Source organism: Lactuca virosa, chromosome 8, assembly GCF_052849685.1.
Source record: "Lactuca virosa cultivar CGN04683 chromosome 8, Lactuca_virosa_CGN04683_v6, whole genome shotgun sequence".
In the NCBI taxonomy this organism is placed as follows: domain Eukaryota; kingdom Viridiplantae; phylum Streptophyta; class Magnoliopsida; order Asterales; family Asteraceae; genus Lactuca; species Lactuca virosa.
The window spans coordinates 264239092-264257790 of record NC_136433.1 but is presented as its reverse complement, the minus strand read 5'-3'; the positions used below and the strand labels follow the sequence as shown (position 1 = coordinate 264257790).

The window sequence follows — 18699 nt, the reverse complement described above, 5'->3', positions numbered from 1 at the left end:
TTGATGAAGCATCTGCATCCGAAAACATGCAAAAACGAGATTGTTGGCTACCGACCATTCATTGCTTCGTACGGTGTCATGTTGAGGCATCGATTGATGATACTCCGATTTTGAGTGAAATAGGCAGTTGATACGGCTTCAGCCCAAAGGTAGAGTGGTAGATTTGCAAAGTTCAGCATGGATCGAACAGCTTCAACGAGAGTTCTATTGCGTCTTTCGACTACACCGTTCTGTTGTGGAGTATAAGGAGCTGAGAAGTTGTGGTCAATTCCTTTTTCTGTGAAGAATTTCTCAATGGTGGAATTAGTGAATTCCGATCCATTGTCACTTCGGATTCTCCTAACTGGGAGCTTGATGAGAACTTCTATTCCTTTGATAAAATTGATGAGCTCCGAGGCTGTTTCGGATTTCAGCCGTAGGAAGAAGACCCAAGTGAACCTTGTAAAGTCATCAACAATCACAAGAATGTATTTCTTATGATGAAGACTTTCTACAGTGGATGGTCCACAAAGATCTATGTGTAGAAGCTCCAACGGTTCCGAAATGGATTTTTCGATGATAACAGGATGACCCTTCTTCGATTTCTTACCACACTCACAAGCAGCACACAAATGATCATTTTCGAATTTGAGAAGAGGTAAACCTCTCACCATTTCGTCGGATACGAGATCATTCATGTACCGAAAGTTCAGATGAGCGAGGCTTCAGTGCCATAACCAACTGACGTCAGGAACAACTTTGGTGAGAAGGCAGAGTTGCGGTTTGCCAATAATCATGTTGATGTCGAGCGGTTACATGTTCTTGTTTCGAAGCGACTTGATTAAACACTCTTTTCGGTCTTCAGTCATTACATAGCTGTACTTTTTGCAAAATTCCACACGTCGATTTGAATCAGTGAGCTGAGCAACACTTATCAAATTATGTTTTAGATCAGCTACATACGCCACATTTGAGATAGAGAAGTTTCCATTGGTGAGAATTCCATAACCACGAATTTGGGAGTTGGAGTTGTTGCCATATGTCACGTAACCAACGTTTGGAGAAAGCTTTAGATCTCGCAGAAAGTCTTTTCTGCCCCGTCATGTGCATGGAGCAAGCACTATCAATATATCATATTGTTTCTTGCTCCGAAGCACAAAGTGCCTGCAAAATTAGTGAGTAATGGAGTTTTTAGGCTCCGGATTAGATTTTGGGACATAGGCACGGGCTTTGGACTTTGATTGTGACTTAGGAACAACTTTGTGTTTCTTGGTGGTACATTTTGAGTTCTTTGGAAACAGACAGAAGACTAATGTCTTTTCATCTATGCATTAGTCATATTCAATGACTTGAGGGTTGCGAACAGTCTTCTTCGGACCTTTGACTTCCGGAGCGTTGGAAACAGTTGTAACCTCCGGAATTGTTGTTTCATCAATGATAGATTTGACTTTCCACACAAGATTTTTCTTTGAAGATTTTGAAAATTTTGTTTTCTTTGCATTTGTGGATTTGCTTGATGACACATTGGTTTTTGAAAGATTGGGTTTAAAAATCGTGCCATCAGATTTTGTAATAAAAACAGATGAAACAGTCCGAGGAGAAGTGTTTTGGACAGTCATGGCATTTACACGAGATTTAGGCTGAGTAGAGTTGACTACTTTCTAGGGTTCTACATGACCGAGAGATTCAGAAGGTCTTTTGAGAATCTTAGTGGGAGTAAAGGAGTTTTGACTATGGGTTGATGCATGAGAATTCCGGGATACACACTTTTTGGAGTTTTCAATGAACCTGGAATTTTGTCTAGTATTAACTTCCTTCTTATGTGCATTTCGAGCTTCTACTTTGGGATCTACAATATCTTTCCTATTCAGCATTGGTTTTCTCTTAGGGTGAGATGAGGACTTTGAAGTTTGTCCTACGGATGGATTACTAAACTCAGGATTAATGGGAACCAATTTCGTTTTTGAGACGACTAAGGAATCCGATTCGCAAGAATCAGAGGAGACACAACTTGAATTTCAACTTTATCATCTAAGGATGCCCATGCAAACTCAAAGGTAACAGTTTCAGTTGTCACCGGAATGATTTCTTCAACAACACAGTTGTTCGGATGATTATGCCTAGGAACGTAATCTATACAATTTGAAACACTGTGATGAAATTTCGTGGTCCGATTCAGGTCCAGGTTTATTAGAGGCGGAAAAGGCATGGAATCGGGACATTTGACAACAATTGGTTGGAACTCAAGAATTAAGGACTCAAAATGGTATGTGGTATCTTGAAGCGGTGACAAGGGAGAAACAGGGGTGTCCGAATGTTTGATGTTCGGAACCTCTCCCATGAATGTCAAATTTTGCAATTCCTTCAAGGGACGAGCAATTGGTTTCGGAAACTCGCTTCCGAGACCAGGTGCTTTAGACCATGGATGACGAAAATTATGAGTCATTCGATCGTTTGCTTCAAGCATGTCTATAGAATTATGCAAAGCATCTATCTTAGCATTGAGACGTTTGTTATCAGAAATCAAAACATTTTGTTCGGAATAGGCGATTTCACATTTGTCCTTTAAAATGATACATTCATCGTTTGACATTACAAGTTCACGCTCTAAAGACTCGATTTTCAATTTTTTATCCTCGAAACGTAACCTAAGACGATTTAACTCACACTCATTCTTCTCACTCGCTTCTATGGCAGACTCATAGGCTTTATAGATGGTGCTCATATATGTTTGAATCTGGGTTAGATAAGGTTCACAGAGAGACAAATCAAAATTATTATCAGAGATCATAGATTTTACCTGCTGAACGATGCTTCAACCAGGTGGATTGTTGGTGGCCATGTAGCAATAGTGTGGTTCAGCAACATCATCTTCATCTTCTGACCCAGATGACCAATACCCTTCATCACATTCAACAGTTTGTCTTTCCATCAAACACATATGTCTTCCAGTTACCATGTCATCATCATCCCCGGATGACCAATATCCTTCAACATCTCTTGAAACCGTTGTTACAAAGGCTTTTTCGCTTTCAGCAATCTCTTGAGCTTTTCGGACGTAGTAAGCAAAATCCTTGATTTTTGGTTTCTGCGGAGCATCAGCCATGCAATCTTTAGCAAAATGGTTTGCATGTCCACACTTATGGCACACAATTTTTGGTTTGTCCGATTTGGAACTCTGAGAAGGTTCCGGAGTAGAGTTTGGCTTAGTGATGTTTGGTTTGTAAGCGGGAGGATTTTCCGAAGTTGGTTTAAGTTCCGGAGCTGAGTATGGTTGAGGATTGTTATGGTGAGGAGCATGGAATCGGTTTTGGTATGGTTTGTAAGAGGGATTGAAAGGACGTTTGTATTTCATGGAGAGTATAGCAAACTCCTGTTGGAAACGGAGTTCAGAGTCCATGGCTTTGGAATCATCAACATGATAGTTTTGTGTGGGTAAGATGGGTGCGGAGGTTTGAACAGATGCAACACGCAGCTCCCTAACTCGTTGTCCGTGATCTGTTGGGTCATCATTGGGAGGGCTCTGTCAGCCAGTCCCCCATGGTTGAGGTCATTGCAACCTCGTTGGTCTCCAAATGGCGATCGTTGTCGCTGATGGCAACTCCGCCCCTCGATCAATGTTGCCCAACGGGGTACATGTCCGATGTATTCGAAACGGTTTGCGAGAACCCTGGCTATGTACGGAGAGTTGATAACCTCTGGCTCCACTTCCGACTCTTTTCCTAATCATCCACTATTTCCCCGGGTTCGGATAGTAGGGGTCTCCTGGTAAGTAGAATCTGGCTATGATGTCCGTGCGAGAATAGGGGTGGGGTAAGAGGTATATAATAATCATATTCCTAGAAATACTTATGGGGGTTTGATCCTCCTTAGTTATTTCTATAATGACACGGTGCATACCAGTTACATATAACAAAAGATATGATAGACCTTCGAATAAGTGATCATACTCTAAAACCACAACCAAACAAGGAACAAGAAGTAAAGCAATGATCACATATTCTAAGTCTATGATATCTAAGTTATATATAACTTTAGCTTATCCACTTAGTGATTGTAGACCTACTAGCAAGGATCTGTTTAGTTTTCACATAAGTTATAGTACCACAAGATACTCCTATAGTATTTTAAATGTTATGTTTGGTTCTTAGCGATTTTATGGTATGAGAAGTTTTTAGGCTTGTTGCTCTCTACGACCATTCCCCGACATACATTTGTGGGATATAAGTGATGTGTCACCACCTTTTGGTATTTCTTTTTCTCTTTTTTTTTTGTATTGACTCCCAACCGAAACCTCACAAGGTTTTCGGCCATAGTGGCTACCCAAGGGGGGTTTTCGGTTTTAGGGTGGCCGAAAACATCCTATCTCCATAATGGGTTTGCGGTTTTGATGTGTGTATGGGCTTTTGGGCTTAATTTGGCCCAACAGAAGGGTTTTCGGTCCAGTAAGGCCCAAAGAAAAGGGTTTTCGGCCTAGGGTTAAATTGGGCCGAGAGTTCTAAGTACAAGCCCAACATTCGTTTTTTGTTTAGCTATTGGATCAAGTTCGAGCTTACATGAGTTTATTACTACTTGATTCTTAGTGTATGCACATATGTATTCATATAACATTGTTGTTTTGAACTTCAATAGCTTAGTGAAATAAGGTTACATAGAGGGATTGTTTGAACAAGAGTCACAATCTCAACCCTAAATTTGCTAGTTGTGACAGAAACTAACAAGCAAGATTGCATTTTTATGCTTCTAAACACCCCAAAACATCTAAAGGGACAACTTATATGAATCAGAGTAACCCATAATTATAATACTAAGCTTATGGGACCAAAATGAACATAAAACCATGGCTAACCAAGATCTAGGTATAACTTCATCAAGTTCAAAGCTTTTTACCTCCAAAAGATGCCAAATGATGATGAGATTCTGGATCCAAGGTGCTTCACTCCTTTAATATGGTCTCCTCTAATTTCCTCCTATTTTAAGATCACTAAAACACGCTTTAAAGGCTTAATACTGGACTAGGGTTTGCTTGGTGACGAAAGTAGGTAGGAGGCTGATGAGAGAAATAAGTATTAGGGTTAAGGATGAATAAATAGTTTCCAAAACCTAAAAATTAGGATTTTGAGTCCATGCCGAGAACGCATAGCGTCCCTCAGAATACGCGTTTTCTCCAAAACGCTACAAGGGACCCATTTTGAGAGCATTTCCCATATCGAGGGTATAAATGAAATAACTAGAAATCAAGATGTTACAACTCTCCCCCACTTGAATTAGACTTCACCCTCGAAGTCCGCTGCCGTGAATAAATCTGGGTAGTGCTCTCGCATGTCACACCCCCAAACCAAGGATGGCGGAAACGTTCGGGGGTGGCGGACTTCATGTATAGTATCATAACAACGAGTATAATAGTGCTCAAAGTAAATACAACCATCATAAATATGATTGAAAAAGTTACACCATAGTATGATTTTACATGTTTCAATATCAATTACACCATGATGACAAAATGAAATGTTTGACGATTTAACGTCCCATCCTCAAAAGCTATTGATTTTCTGTTTCACTGATTTCCTGAGAATACAAGTAATTTCGAAAAAGTGTCAACAATTAAGTTGGTGAGTTCATAAGCTTTTGGATGTAGAATTTGAAAACCCTGGTTACTACCAGTATGTATAGTAGTTTCTGTTTGAAATAAAACCGAGTATTGTATCCCGAGTTTGAAAACCTTTGTTTGTAAATGTAATGTATACTTCAAGAAAATCCAATGTTTTCCTTATAAAATGTTATGTAGTCTTAAATCCCAAGACTGAATGTATGTGTGTGAGTTGTACTTGTAACGTGTTTGTAATTTTAATGAATACCCAAGAAAATCCAATATTTTCCTTATAAAATGTTATGTAGTCTTAAATCCCAAGACCGAGTGTAAGAGTGTGTTTTGTACTTGTAACGTGTTTGTATGCAGTTTCAAAATAGATAAAACCCTTTTTTAAAGTAAAAATTCCCGTAAACTATATGTGTCATTATCTCCCTATGTGAGTCGCTATAACCATACTATAACAGAGATGTCTGCTGCGACGTTCGTCAGGCGTCGGAATCGAAATGACATTTGTCACCCCCGATCGGCCGATCGGGCTTTTGCAAGCAGCATGGGTGTGGGTTGTCAATCCCAATATAGATCTATACACAATTATCACGCTCTCCCTACAAGAGACTCTGGTTATAACTATTCAGGAATTTTAACCCGTACTCTAAGAGTACAATGAAGACGAGTCTCACAATTTACGATAACTAGTTTACGTGTAGTATGCGAGTAAAACCTTTTCTGTGGTGAAATTGAAACCCCTTTTCGTGCGGTATGTTTGAAATGTGAAATCCCTAAACTATACCCTTTACATTTTATTGTATAGTAAATGAAAAACCCATTTGTATTGAGAGTAAAACCCTTTTCATGTAGTATGCTTGTATTGTAAAACCCATAAACTATACTTATTATAGTTTATTGTACTTATTAGAAGAGTTTGAAATCCTTATCATGAATGACAAATTTTCTGTTTATGATGTTAAACTAACAAGAAATACATTCATCATTTGGAAACTTATTGTTATACACTTTGCTCAACATGTTACAAAGTGTAGTAAATATTGTAAGCTGTTTAACTAGTTTTTAACTTTTGTGCACTGTTTTAGAAAAATCACAGAAAAATCATACGAAGTCGAAAATTGAATCCGTAAACTCTGGGAGTTTAGAAAATGTATCTAGTTTGTTCATAATTATTATTATTATTTTTAGAAGTCCATAACTTGTGTGAAAATGTTCATTTTCACAGACTGGTCCGCATTCGTTTCTGAAATGATAGGCAGTTTTGTAAAAATCGCCATAAATTGTAAAAAAATCGTATGGAGATGTGCAAGTAGTCATTAGAAAGGTATAAACTTGAGATATTTGCATATTAAACAGTTTTGAAAGATATTAAGTTTAAGATGTTCAAAACAGTATGTGAATGGAACTAAACTTTCCTGTTGAAAGCTGATGTTTGAGTTTAGTTTAGTTTTTGGTGTTTTAACTTGTATTCTCCTCCTAAAACTTGAAGAAAACATGAAAATGTGGGGGTATGAACTCACCTTGAGTGATTTCTTGGGATGGATGTTGAAGAAAAGAAGTTTCCAAGTCAAGAACACTTGAAAGATGCTTGAAGATTTGAAGATCCTAAGCACAAATATGACGATATTTGTGTAAGAGATTCATGATTTGAGTGAAGGAGCGTAGAGTATTCAAGTGTAGTATGAAGATACTTACCAAAACTGGAGGAGAATGCTCAAGAACAACCTTGAAATTTCGAGTTTAGAGAGAGAAAGTGAGAGAGAAATGGGTTTGATTTCTTTGGTGAGAAGAATGAATATTTTGGGAGGAGAGATAAGGATTTGTCCAGCCTTTGATCAAGATAACTTGCTGGAGAAGAGTGTGAGAGGACAAATAGTTGACTAGCTAGAGGTGAATAGTGACTGGAGGTTGTCTTAGAGTGGGTATGGGAGGTAGCTTGTGTCATTACTTTATGGGAAAGTCAACACTCCAAATAAATATTTTGCACAAAAGATATTATTCTTAGATAAAGGTTTCCCTCAAAATGTGATTAAAATATGAATATATAGGGTCTTATATGTCAAAATATAAGTTTGGGTGAAAATCCCAATCGAAAATCATGAAAAACGAGCTTAAAACGCGAAACTACTCGAAAACCGGGATCAAGAGGCGAACCTGCGAGGTCTGAGGTGAGGGTTCGGTCCTTGTAGCTTAGAACCGAAGGTAGGTTCGGTCTATGGGCTGGGAACCTAAAGTAGTTTCGGTCCGAGAAGAATCGTGTGCGAGATTGCTCGAGTGGGAACCGAAGGCGGATTGGAAGCGAAATGGACCGAGAGCAGGCGGAGCTTCGGTCCGAAGGGAATTGATCCGAACCGAAAGTGAGTTCGTTCCTAAAAGGGGTGTTCGGTTCTAAGAGGTTTCGGGTCTAGGAGGCTTCGGTTCTTTAAGGGAGGTTCGGTTCTATTAGGGTTTCGATCCTTAAAGCTAGTTTCGGTTCTATATGGCTGATTTTCAAATAAACTTCTCGTTTCAAGTGATTTTTGACTAAGTTAAGGGTCGGGATGCCCCGTGTGATTATAAAAAGTTGAAAAAGATTTTGAGAGAAATTTGGGAGAGAGAGAGATATAGCGAGAGAGATTGAGAGAGACTTTGTTTGTGACCTTTGCGAGTGTTTAGCTTTGAAATGTATGGTTTGTAAACCCCGTTTTGCCTTGTTATGAGTGTTATACGCTCCCGTAAGGTATGTATTAATGTTTTATCGAGTAGTTCCATCACTTACCCTGATTAGGGTTTAGATTTTCTGAACACGTGAAAACTCTAAGTGATACTTTGCATTAGGGTGGTGTGTTGTACAATAGTAAACATAATGAAAACCCTAATATACAAGGGTTAATTGAGTTGGCCGGTTTGACTTATTGACTTTCTTTGACTTTGACTTGACCAGAAAGTGACGGTTGTCACATCGCATCTCCGCCTCGGGCTCCCACGTCCATTAGGAACCCCTCTGGTGCTGCAACTAGACCTTGATCAAAGACACTTCTTTGTTGTGCATAGACTTCGTCTTCCTATCCAAGATCTCCACTGGTCTCTCCACATAATTCAGACAATCATCAACTTAAATATCGTATAGAGGGACAACCGCGGAATCATCGGCCACACACTTCCCAAGCTGAGAAACATGAAAAGTGTTGTGGATTTGGCTGAGCTCGTCAGGAAAATCCATCTGGTATGCACCCTTGCCCACCCAGGCGTAAATCCTAAAGGAACCAATAAATCTGGAGCCCAGCTTGCCCCGCTTCCGAAATCGGATGACTCCTTTCCAAGGTGATACCTTCAGAAGCACCAGTTCCCCACCTGAAACTTAAGGTCCGAACATCATCGATCTGCATAACTCTTATGCCGACTTTGCGCGACTCACAACCTGTCACGCACCTGCTAAATCAACTCGAGATAGTGGATGTAAGGCTGTTGAAGCTTAGTTAGGATACCGAGTGTAATAAGGAGACGTGTCTTCTATAGTATTTCAGGACCTTTTATATATTTACGTTGTAATGTATGTTTCGATATAAAAGATGACCTCCTGGAGTTTTAATATAAATGAAAAAAAGTTTTAACTGGTTCTGAAAAATGGGGGATGTCACACCGACCAAGATTGAGGCAGTGATGCACTGACATGTCCCGACAACTCCCTTTGAGATTCAAAGTTTTTTAGGATTGGCGAGATAATTACAGGAGATTTATTCATGGGAGCACACTTTTATCAATATACATTGGTGGACAATGATGTAGAATATGAAAGAACCCAAGCTGACTTAAAAAATATAAACTTTAATCTATATTGCTAGGGTTTTTCATGTAAAGATTGAGAAGTATCACCACTTTAAACTAGCATACTTCAAATTTTTTGAGTTTTTGAAGTCACTTGTTCTAGAATTCACTTTTATAGATGCTGAGTTACATGAAATCCTCTTTAATCATGTGGAGCTATCCACTTGAACCAATTGAACATCATACTAAAAGGATTCAAGAATTGAAGTGCGGTGCTAACAACTATCCGAACCTCGGTCTAATCTTCCGGGAGAGCAAGCCTACATTGAAGAAATTTCTTCCTACACCCAATGTTCATAGATGCACGAATGCTCAACTGGAAGGGGTTCTAAATGCTATCAGTCGATCCAGCTACACAACTGATGAAGTAAAAAATATTGTGCGCGAAAGATTCGAATGGGTACTGGGAGTTAGGAAGTTGTTGTTGAGGTTCTTTAGTTTGCTGAAGTGAGAAGATAACTGCGAGGTTACTTAGGGGAAATTGTTAGCGCATGAAGTGGCCCTCAACAACTAATGTGATCGAGATATGTTTTTGTTGACGCGAAGATCTTAAGTGTTTATCTGAAGATAATGAAGAATTATGTAAAGAAGCTCTTGACTGCAGTTGAAGTGAAGACTGGTCTCCGATGTCCTCTATACCGCAAAAATATACTTGAATTTACTTTTTAGATCAAATCTTCTGTCAAGATTGTGTCAGTTAGGCATGATAAGTACGACCTTCTGTCCACTATACTTAAGCACGATCTGATCTGTTTACTGTACCTCTCGAGTATATAAATAAAGAGGTTAAGAGTTATCCCAAAGTGCATCTTGTACCTTGAACTTCATCATAAATACAAAGTTGCTTTTGTTCATCCATACTTATGTTGTTCATCATTTATTAACTTCAAGTCTTACAAGCAAGCGTGGTTAAGATTCAACTAAGTTATTTATTTACTTGCTTTATATTTATATTGTAACTGTTGGTATTATAATCTCCGTAAAACAAACTTAGATTCTGCTTTTTATTTATTATTGAGCTATAAAAAATATCCATTAGAGATAACTTATATTCTGCATCAATCATAATCTTTAAACAAGTTTTTCTCTCAACACATTCAAGAAATGGGGAAAGAGAAAAATCGCTATCCAGTCCCTTTAGTTTCAATAAAAAATTACATGATGCAATCGATTTTTTTTTCTTCTATGAATTCCTCCAAAATCTCGTTGATAATGACTTACTCCCGAAAGTCATAATGACTACTATAGTATTGCGAGGTTTATTGAAAACAAGAGATTTCAAAACCGAGAGAGCAATTAACACGTGTAGAAATCCTAAATCGGCTATAAAGGTATTTGACGAATATCATATTGGATGATTATGAATTTGAAGAACTTGAAGATTACACCAATTGTAATGTGGGTTGGACTTTATAACATTGATCATAAAAAAATCAACAATGCTTTAGGTGGTGTGGTGATGGGGTTAACCGAAGGGAGAGTGGATTACATGAGTAAGTGAAAGGCCAGAAGAAGAGAATATTGATGGAACAATTGGCCGACGATTATGTGGGTACGGAAAAGAAAGAAGAATGGGATGGGATAAGATGGGTCAATTTCTTTCTTTTCATCACAAATTAATTAAAGAAAAAGTAAAAAAGAAGTATGAAATGATATTTTAGTAAGTTCAAACCACAAGGATTGACAAATCTCATATCTAAGGGCTCAAAAGTTAAAGTTTTTTTCAAATACCAAAAGTGCATTATTTTACAACAAAAGGACCATTTCTATAATTTATCTAACTTTTATGATGTTTGCAAATCTTTTACTCAACGACCCCTCCTTTTTTTCCCCTTAATGGCTTAATTCCTACATTTCCCCAAAGCCCTCCTCTCTCTCATCCCCTCCACACGAGATCCAGAGGGAGATCCCGCAAACCAAGAATTGGGGTTCGCATCTAATACTGTATCTATTATTAACATCAAATCGCGTAAACGAAACCCTAAACTTCAATATCTGTAAGTTGATCTCACGGCATTGCGATCTCATTTTATGTCAACTGTTTCCCTAATTTCTACTATTGTTGCAATATCATCTGGTATATGCTCCATCAGTAGGTGTGTAAATCTGCTCCGTTATTGATAGTATTTCTGCAATCTAAACATCTATATGTCAAAAAACTCGTCGATTTTAGTTTAAAAGAGCAGTAAGCTGTGGTGATCTATGTTTGGAGGTGTAGTCTATCAATGTCGATGTCGATCGATTACTGTTAATTCCCGCATGTATTCTAAATGCAGATTTCGATTTTTGGGACGAGATTGGTAATCAAATAGTTTCTTGCTCCTGCTGTTGTCATCTATGTTTGGAGGTCATGTGACTGCTCCTGTTAACAGTCCTCATCTACGGAAGTCTGGAAGTAGACAACTGTTTTCGGACCTTGGTGAGAGGAGTTAGAGTTGATCTGAGCATACCAAATTGATTTCCATCTAAGCTTCTTGTCTTTTTATCAAATCATGTTGCTCTGTTTTCTAAATTTTGTATTATTTCATTCGACAGAGTCAAGTGAAATGAAGGGTGCAAGCAGCACACCATTGACAACTGCTGCTATGTTACCATCTCCTGTTTTGCTCTGGAGGCTTAAGGTAGTTCTTTCATCTTTTTTTGTTGTTTTTTGTGTGTGATCTATATCTAATCAGGCAAATCATAAGCAAATTCTGATAGTTTAAGGAAGCAATAGATCACATAAGGGTATATAAGTAGTTTTACTTTTACCTTACTCTTTGATGATCTGTTTTGTTGCAGCTAAGTATGAAACAAATCATGACCCCTTAATTATCAGACAAATCATAACTAAAAGTAGGTTACAAGGTTGCATTTCTTTAATGATGATGAAATTTGAATCAATGTGCTATTTTCAGGTGATGCTGTTCTTTTTATGGGGATTCAGCTGTTGCAAGGTTAGTTCCACTTCCACCCTCATTTCTAAATACAAAGCAATCTTCAGTACTATAAATTGGGTCGATTTTTCTAAGTGCAATGCTTTAACTGGTTATATTTTCCATAATACATAGGAAAAGAAGTTACAATTGCTTTAATAGAAAGAAATATATGTTCTTTAAAAAGCCTACATTGCTGTTTTTAATGTTTATGACATGTTAGATTGGATGGGATTCTGTGATGAGGATGAGTTTGGACCTTCGAGATCTTTTTCTTTATGAGGCATTTCTGTATTATAATCCTCTTCTTCTTGTGGTGAGTCAAACTTCTGTGTTGACTTTGTTTCTAAGGGATAATTATTCAGTCAATAATATTAATATATCATTTGTTGTATTTGTATATAAACATTTGCAGACAGCTGCTGTTTGGTTTTGGGGTGCAAACTTATGGGTTTTTGCTCAATCTAATGTTAATTATTCCAAGATTTTTGACCTTGATCAGAATCATCTCACTTATAAAGAAATATGGAAGGTAAATTAGTTTATTATTATTATTATTATAGTTGTTTTATTATGTCATTATATGTATGTCATCACTATATTAAATGGACAATTCTTGATTCTTGAAGTAATGTGTTTTCTTCTGACTTGTTAATTTTCATAGCTTATTCAAGGGTTGTTTTTTATTTCATTATTGAATGGAATGAATTAATGAAAGTTTTCTATACAGCCCATTTTTTTGTTTATGTACTTTCTAGTTACACGAGTATTTTTTACAAGTTTCACGATTTTAATTACATTACAATTCTATTTTCCAAAAATATATTTTATTAAATCTTATTTGGGTCTTATTAGTGTCTATTTTGTTTTATTTGTTATATTTGTAAAAAAAAGAAATCCATTACTTATAATTAAATAATTGGGTTAATCTCAAAAAAGACCTTATATTTTGTGTTTTTTCCAGATTAAACCTCAAATTTATTTTTTACCTTGTATTTTTTTCCGAAAAAGCCCTCTAGCTTTGTATTTTTTTTTCCAAAAAAACCCCTCAACCTTTTAAATGCTTCCAAATAAACCCTCAACCTTTTTACTTTTTCTCGAAAAAACCCTCACATTTTACAATTTTTTTGAAAAAAAATGACTAAAAGGACCAGACCGGAAAAAATGAAAAAATACAAGGTCTTTTTCAGGCAAAAAATAGAAAAAACACAAAATATAAGGCCTTTTTTTTTAGATCAACCCTAAATAATTTATAGAATAAAGTTAAAACCATGCATTGTATCCACATATATTATAAAAAGTTGATATGAAAATTCTTTTCCTTTCTTTAAAGTAATTATCTAATACTTATTTGGTTATTCTCTATATTTAAATTTAAAATTTCAATATTTACAGTGTGCCACATGGATGACAATCATTGTTCCAACAAGCATGACTTCATATCTTTATTTATATTCTCATGGAGAAGTCTCATGGGCTGCATCTCAACCAGTGTAATAGATGCTTCCTTTCACTTTCTTTCTATTTTTCCATTATATAAATATAATATAATAAATAAATTAGTATACACTATAAGGTATAACAACATAATACTAATAAGCTCAAGAAATGACCTTTATACATGTGGAAAACATATATATTTTAAGTATTTTTCTGGGAAATTGTCAAAAAAGTCCTAATATTTTTGGAAAAGTTTCACTTTAGTCCCATTTTTTTTTTGAACAGAAAAGTCCCGATTATTTGATTTTAAAAGAAAAAAAAGGACTTTTTTGTTAATTTGAGCCAAAATGAAATAATTGGGACTTTTATGTTCAAATTTTTTTTGGGTCTAAAGTGAAAGTTTTCGGAAAATATTGGTACTTTTCTGACAATTTTCCTATTTTTCTCCATAAATTAACTTCAATAATATTTACACATGATCTGTTTCAGGTACTTTTGTATACAGCTGTTGCAATTATCCTGATATTCCCTTTCGATATATTTTATTTGTCATCACGTTTCTTTTTATTAAAGACACTTTGGAGAATAGTCTTCCCATATCAGGTAAGTCCATATCAAACAAGGGCAAATTTGGAAAAAAAAATGTAATTTATGCATACACATGAAGTGTTGTTTTATTTTTGATGAATACAGGCAATAGCATTTGCTGATTTTTTCGTGGCTGATATATTGACATCTATGTCAAAGGTATGTATCTAAAGAATTTTTTTTAATATAGTAAATGTGTCAGATTGTTTAAAGTGATTTATTAAATTTAACTATTTAGTAAATAAGATTAATTTTTTGATGTTCAGGTTGCTTCAGATTTGGAACGTTCTGTTTGTAGAATGGTTCACAAGCAGGTTAGTTTTTACTTTTCTTTCCATTTTTAGACATGAATTTGATAGTTGGATCTTGTAAAAAATAATAATTTAAAAAAGGTTATGTTTTTTTAGAATCTTTAGTGAAGAATACAAAAAAAAGCATAACTTACTTTCACCATGTTGTCAAATTTAGCCACTTAATCATATTCTTTATTGATTAAAAATTTAAAGCAACATACTTTTTTTAGCCATTTAAGATTACCATTTTTCCTAACTTGTTTTGAAAAAAAGTATAATGGTTTGATCAGTAAATTTATTGTTTCCCTGAAAAAGGCCTTGTATCTTTTCATTTTTTTTCCCAAAAAGCCCTCAACTTTGTATTTTTTTCCGAAAAAAATCCTCAACCTTCTAAATGCTTCCAAATAAACCCTCAATTTTTTTAGTTTTTCTTGAAAAAACCCTCCACATTTTACATTTTTTTTTTCCAAAAAAAAAAATGAAAAATAAAGTTGAGGGTTTTTTTTTCCGGAAAAAATACAAGATCTTTTTCAGGCGAAAAATAAAAGTTGAGGTTTAATCCGGAAAAAACACAAAATATAAGGTCTTTTACTCTTTTATGAGATTAACCCCTTTTTTTAAACAAAAATAAAATTACTAATTCCCTTTGAAAAGAATTATGTGATAAAAAGAAATTTAAAAATATTGATAGAAATTAGAATTACATTTAAAAATATTATTATTTTTGGTTGGGGGGTTTTGAAGGTTGCAACAATTGCATGGTTTGAAGCTGATTCAGTTTGTGGGAGTCATGCTATTGCTATCCCAATTGTTCTTGTATTGCCTTACATTTTTCGTCTCTTTCAATGCTTACGCCAATACAAGGATAACAGAGAAAAAACTTCTCTACTAAATGGTATGCTTCCTAAAATCTTTATCTTTATAATTCATAATAATCTATCTAATTCTGTGTATTTAACTAAATCCATGGTTATATTATTACCTTTAAGTGTGAAGAGATTTAAGCACATTGCTAATATGTAACAAATAAATGGCATTGTTCTTATTGGTATAGAAATGTAAGTTTGTTCCTATTATGGGTTTTACATACATATCGGTATATTATGGGTGAAGAAATTGAAGTATATTGCTTATATGGAAAAGGGTTATATTATATTTTTTTTCCGGATTAAACCTCAAATTTATTTTTTGCCTGAAAAAGACCTTGTATTTCTTTATTATTATTATTATTTTTTTCCGATTTTTGGCCATTTTAGTCATTTTTTTTTTCAAAAAAAATTGTGAAATGAGAGGGTTTTTTTCGTAAAAAATAAAGTTGAGGTTTAATCCGGAAAAAACATATAAGGTCTTTTATGAGATTAACCCCCAAAAAAATTGTAAAATGTGAGTTTTTTCGAGAAAAACTTGAGGGTTTATTTGGAAACATTTAGAAGGTTGAGGGTTTTTTCGGGAAAAAACACAAAGTTGAGGGCTTTTTCGTAAAAAATAGTACAAGTTTTTTTTTTTTTTTTTTTTTGCTAGCAAAAATAAATTTGAGGTTTAATCCGAAAAAAACACAAAATATAAGGTCTTTTTTGAGCTTAACCCCATGGAAAAAAAAACTATAGAACATTGCTATTATGGGTAAAGGATTGTAACTTGTAAGTACATTGCTATTATATGTTACATATTTCTATGTTTGGTAAAAAAAATGTAATGGGTAAAGAAAATACAAGTACATTGCTATTATAGTATGGGTAAATAAATACGAGTATGTTGCTATTATGGATAAAAAAAATTAAAAAGTAAAGTACATTTCCGATATTGGTAAACAGAGTAAAATATGTCGTTTTTTTTTTTTTTTTTTTTGTATGATTTCAGCATTGAAGTATTCGACAGCTGTCCCCGTGATTTTTCTTTCTGCCTTGAAATATCACGTGTTTCCTGACAGCTGGACCAATTTCTACCGCCCTCTCTGGCTACTCTCTGGGGTTGTGAATTCCTTGTACTCTTTTTACTGGGACGTAACTCGCGATTGGGATCTAAGGTCCGTAAAAAAGTTTCAATGCAAGAAATAAGAATAATAAGCATTTTCTTATTTTTACTTGAATTATAGCTCTTATAATAATAATAAGCATTTTCTTATTTTCTACTAGCTGCTTTACTCGGATCTTCAAGTTCACCAAACCTCATATTGTCTCACAAATTATTTATGGACAAAAATGGGTAAGAATTAAGAAATAAGAATCGTCTAATTTTACTTCCTTTTTCAATGACGACATGGTAAATGACTATTTTACCCTTCTCTTTGTGAAGGTGTATTTTTGGGTAATTGGAAGCAATTTGATCCTACGGTGTACGTGGACTTACAAGTTATCCGCTCATCTTCGCCATAATCACCTCACGGTTTTTGCAATCACAACATTGGAGATTTTCAGAAGATTCCAATGGGCTTTTTTTCGTGTAGAAAATGAATGGAATAAAATGAATTCTTCCAAACAAAACATTCAAATGGGTGATGTTTCGGGTGAAGAAGAAAAACTACTTAGCTTAAACAATCACAATGTATAGACATATTTGCCATCATATGATCCCACATTCGAGTTGTCTTTTTTCTTTATTTTTACACTAATTGGTAAACTTTCGTTTGTATTTTTGATTTTGTTGTGTTGTTAGCAAGGGTAGATCACTTGATATAGTCTTAATGATTTTTATAGCTCTTATAGTGAAAGTTGTTTTGAATATTCTTGTTTTCGTTTCCTATTGTATTCCAGTTTGTCTCTAGTAGGCAACTTATTCAACAACATTCGCCAAATAAGGACATTTAGCTTAATGGAACCAGTCTGCACCATCTTGAAAGAGAAGGACCTTCATTTAAGACAACACTATCAATATGGCGTCTAGGGTTACTAACCGTAAATGTACCATCCGTGCCAATACCCACTCCCATTTATCTTGTTGATCAACAATGGGAACATGGCTAGGCATCTGTGTACGCCTTGAGTTGTATATCGCCCACCCTCACAAAAATCTCGAAACCACTCCCAAACCCAACCATCAACTCTCCATCTATCAGACATCAGCGACCAAACACTCCTTATGATTCTCCAACGCATCCTTAAGGCGGGGGAAACGATCCTTAAGACTCTCATCGCCCAACCAAATATCCATCCAAAACCGAGTATCACCTCCATTGCTAATTTTTGTACGTAACAAAGAATGTGGAATAATTTGGAGAACATTCAATTTATTAAATAATTTCACCATATTGGCCCACACCCCTCCACCCTTCGGATTGGGCATATCCGATCCAAGGCCCCCATTCACCCCGTGGATACTCCTAATCACCTTGACCCAAATGGAGTCTACATCGGTATAAAAACGTCATCTCCATTTAAGAAGTAACGCCATATTAAACATCTTCAAACTACCAATGCCCAACCCACCTTTATCCTTGGAATCTCATCAATTCTAGGTAATCATTCTTAGCTTGGGTACTTTAACAAAGTTGTTAAAAAGCGGTTCCAAGTAGATAGGGTCGTATAGTGGCTCTAAGGCTAGACGGAGTGAAGCGGGAAAGGTGTGCGGGAGCCATTTCCGCTTGGAGGAACACCGCACCGGCAGTGCGGGATAGGAGGTGCGGGGAGGGGTTGCCGCACTCTCTCTTTTCTTGTGATTGACTGGAATTTGTTTGTTTTGTTTTTTTTTTGTTTTTTTTTTTTTTTTTGGAGGTTCTAATTAAGGAAGAAGGAAGACAGATAAGAAGTTTCTAGAAATGACATATTTGGCCCCTATGTTTTGGTCTTATGGCAGAATACACCACAACTTTGAATTCTCTTCACAAAAATAGTTTTTGAAAATTACAAAATAGACACTATACTTTTATATTCCAATTATCATTAAAATCAATTAATTTTATTTTAAAAAAAATAAAAAAAAGTGAGGGGAGTTTCTCGTACATTCCTTCTTTTGGTGAGGGAAATGGTATTGTGGCCCGTAAAAAATAAGGAAAGTTTTCCACCCACACCCTCCGGTCTAAGGCTACCTATTTCGACATCACTATGAACATGGTTTGTATGTAGTAAATTAATGTGTACTT

At 35.6% G+C, this 18699-nt stretch overlaps 1 protein-coding gene across 1 annotated transcript; it reads left to right on the top strand.

Moving 5' to 3' along the window:
* Positions 1 to 11208: 11208 nt before the first annotated feature.
* LOC145134487 (uncharacterized) lies at positions 11209 to 17344 on the top strand. The gene is made up of 14 exons (XM_079069324.1): positions 11209 to 11382; positions 11662 to 11804; positions 11921 to 12006; positions 12283 to 12321; positions 12524 to 12616; positions 12716 to 12832; positions 13696 to 13791; positions 14230 to 14343; positions 14434 to 14487; positions 14595 to 14642; positions 15366 to 15516; positions 16482 to 16647; positions 16757 to 16826; positions 16917 to 17344. The coding sequence occupies exons 2-14, from the start codon at positions 11723 to 11725 to the stop codon at positions 17169 to 17171; spliced, it is 1371 nt and encodes a 456-aa protein (XP_078925450.1). The 5' UTR covers positions 11209 to 11382; positions 11662 to 11722; the 3' UTR covers positions 17172 to 17344.
* Positions 17345 to 18699: the final 1355 nt, after the last annotated feature.

Excerpts from the sequence above, each read along its gene's own strand:
- LOC145134487 (XM_079069324.1), top strand. The coding sequence starts at position 11,723 with ATGTTTGGAGGTCATGTGACTGCTCCTGTTAACAGTCCTCATCTACGG. Across the intron at positions 12,007-12,282 it reads TTTTGCTCTGGAGGCTTAAG|GTGATGCTGTTCTTTTTATG; the intron begins GTAGTTCTTTCA and ends TGCTATTTTCAG. Across the intron at positions 16,827-16,916 it reads TTATTTATGGACAAAAATGG|GTGTATTTTTGGGTAATTGG; the intron begins GTAAGAATTAAG and ends CTCTTTGTGAAG.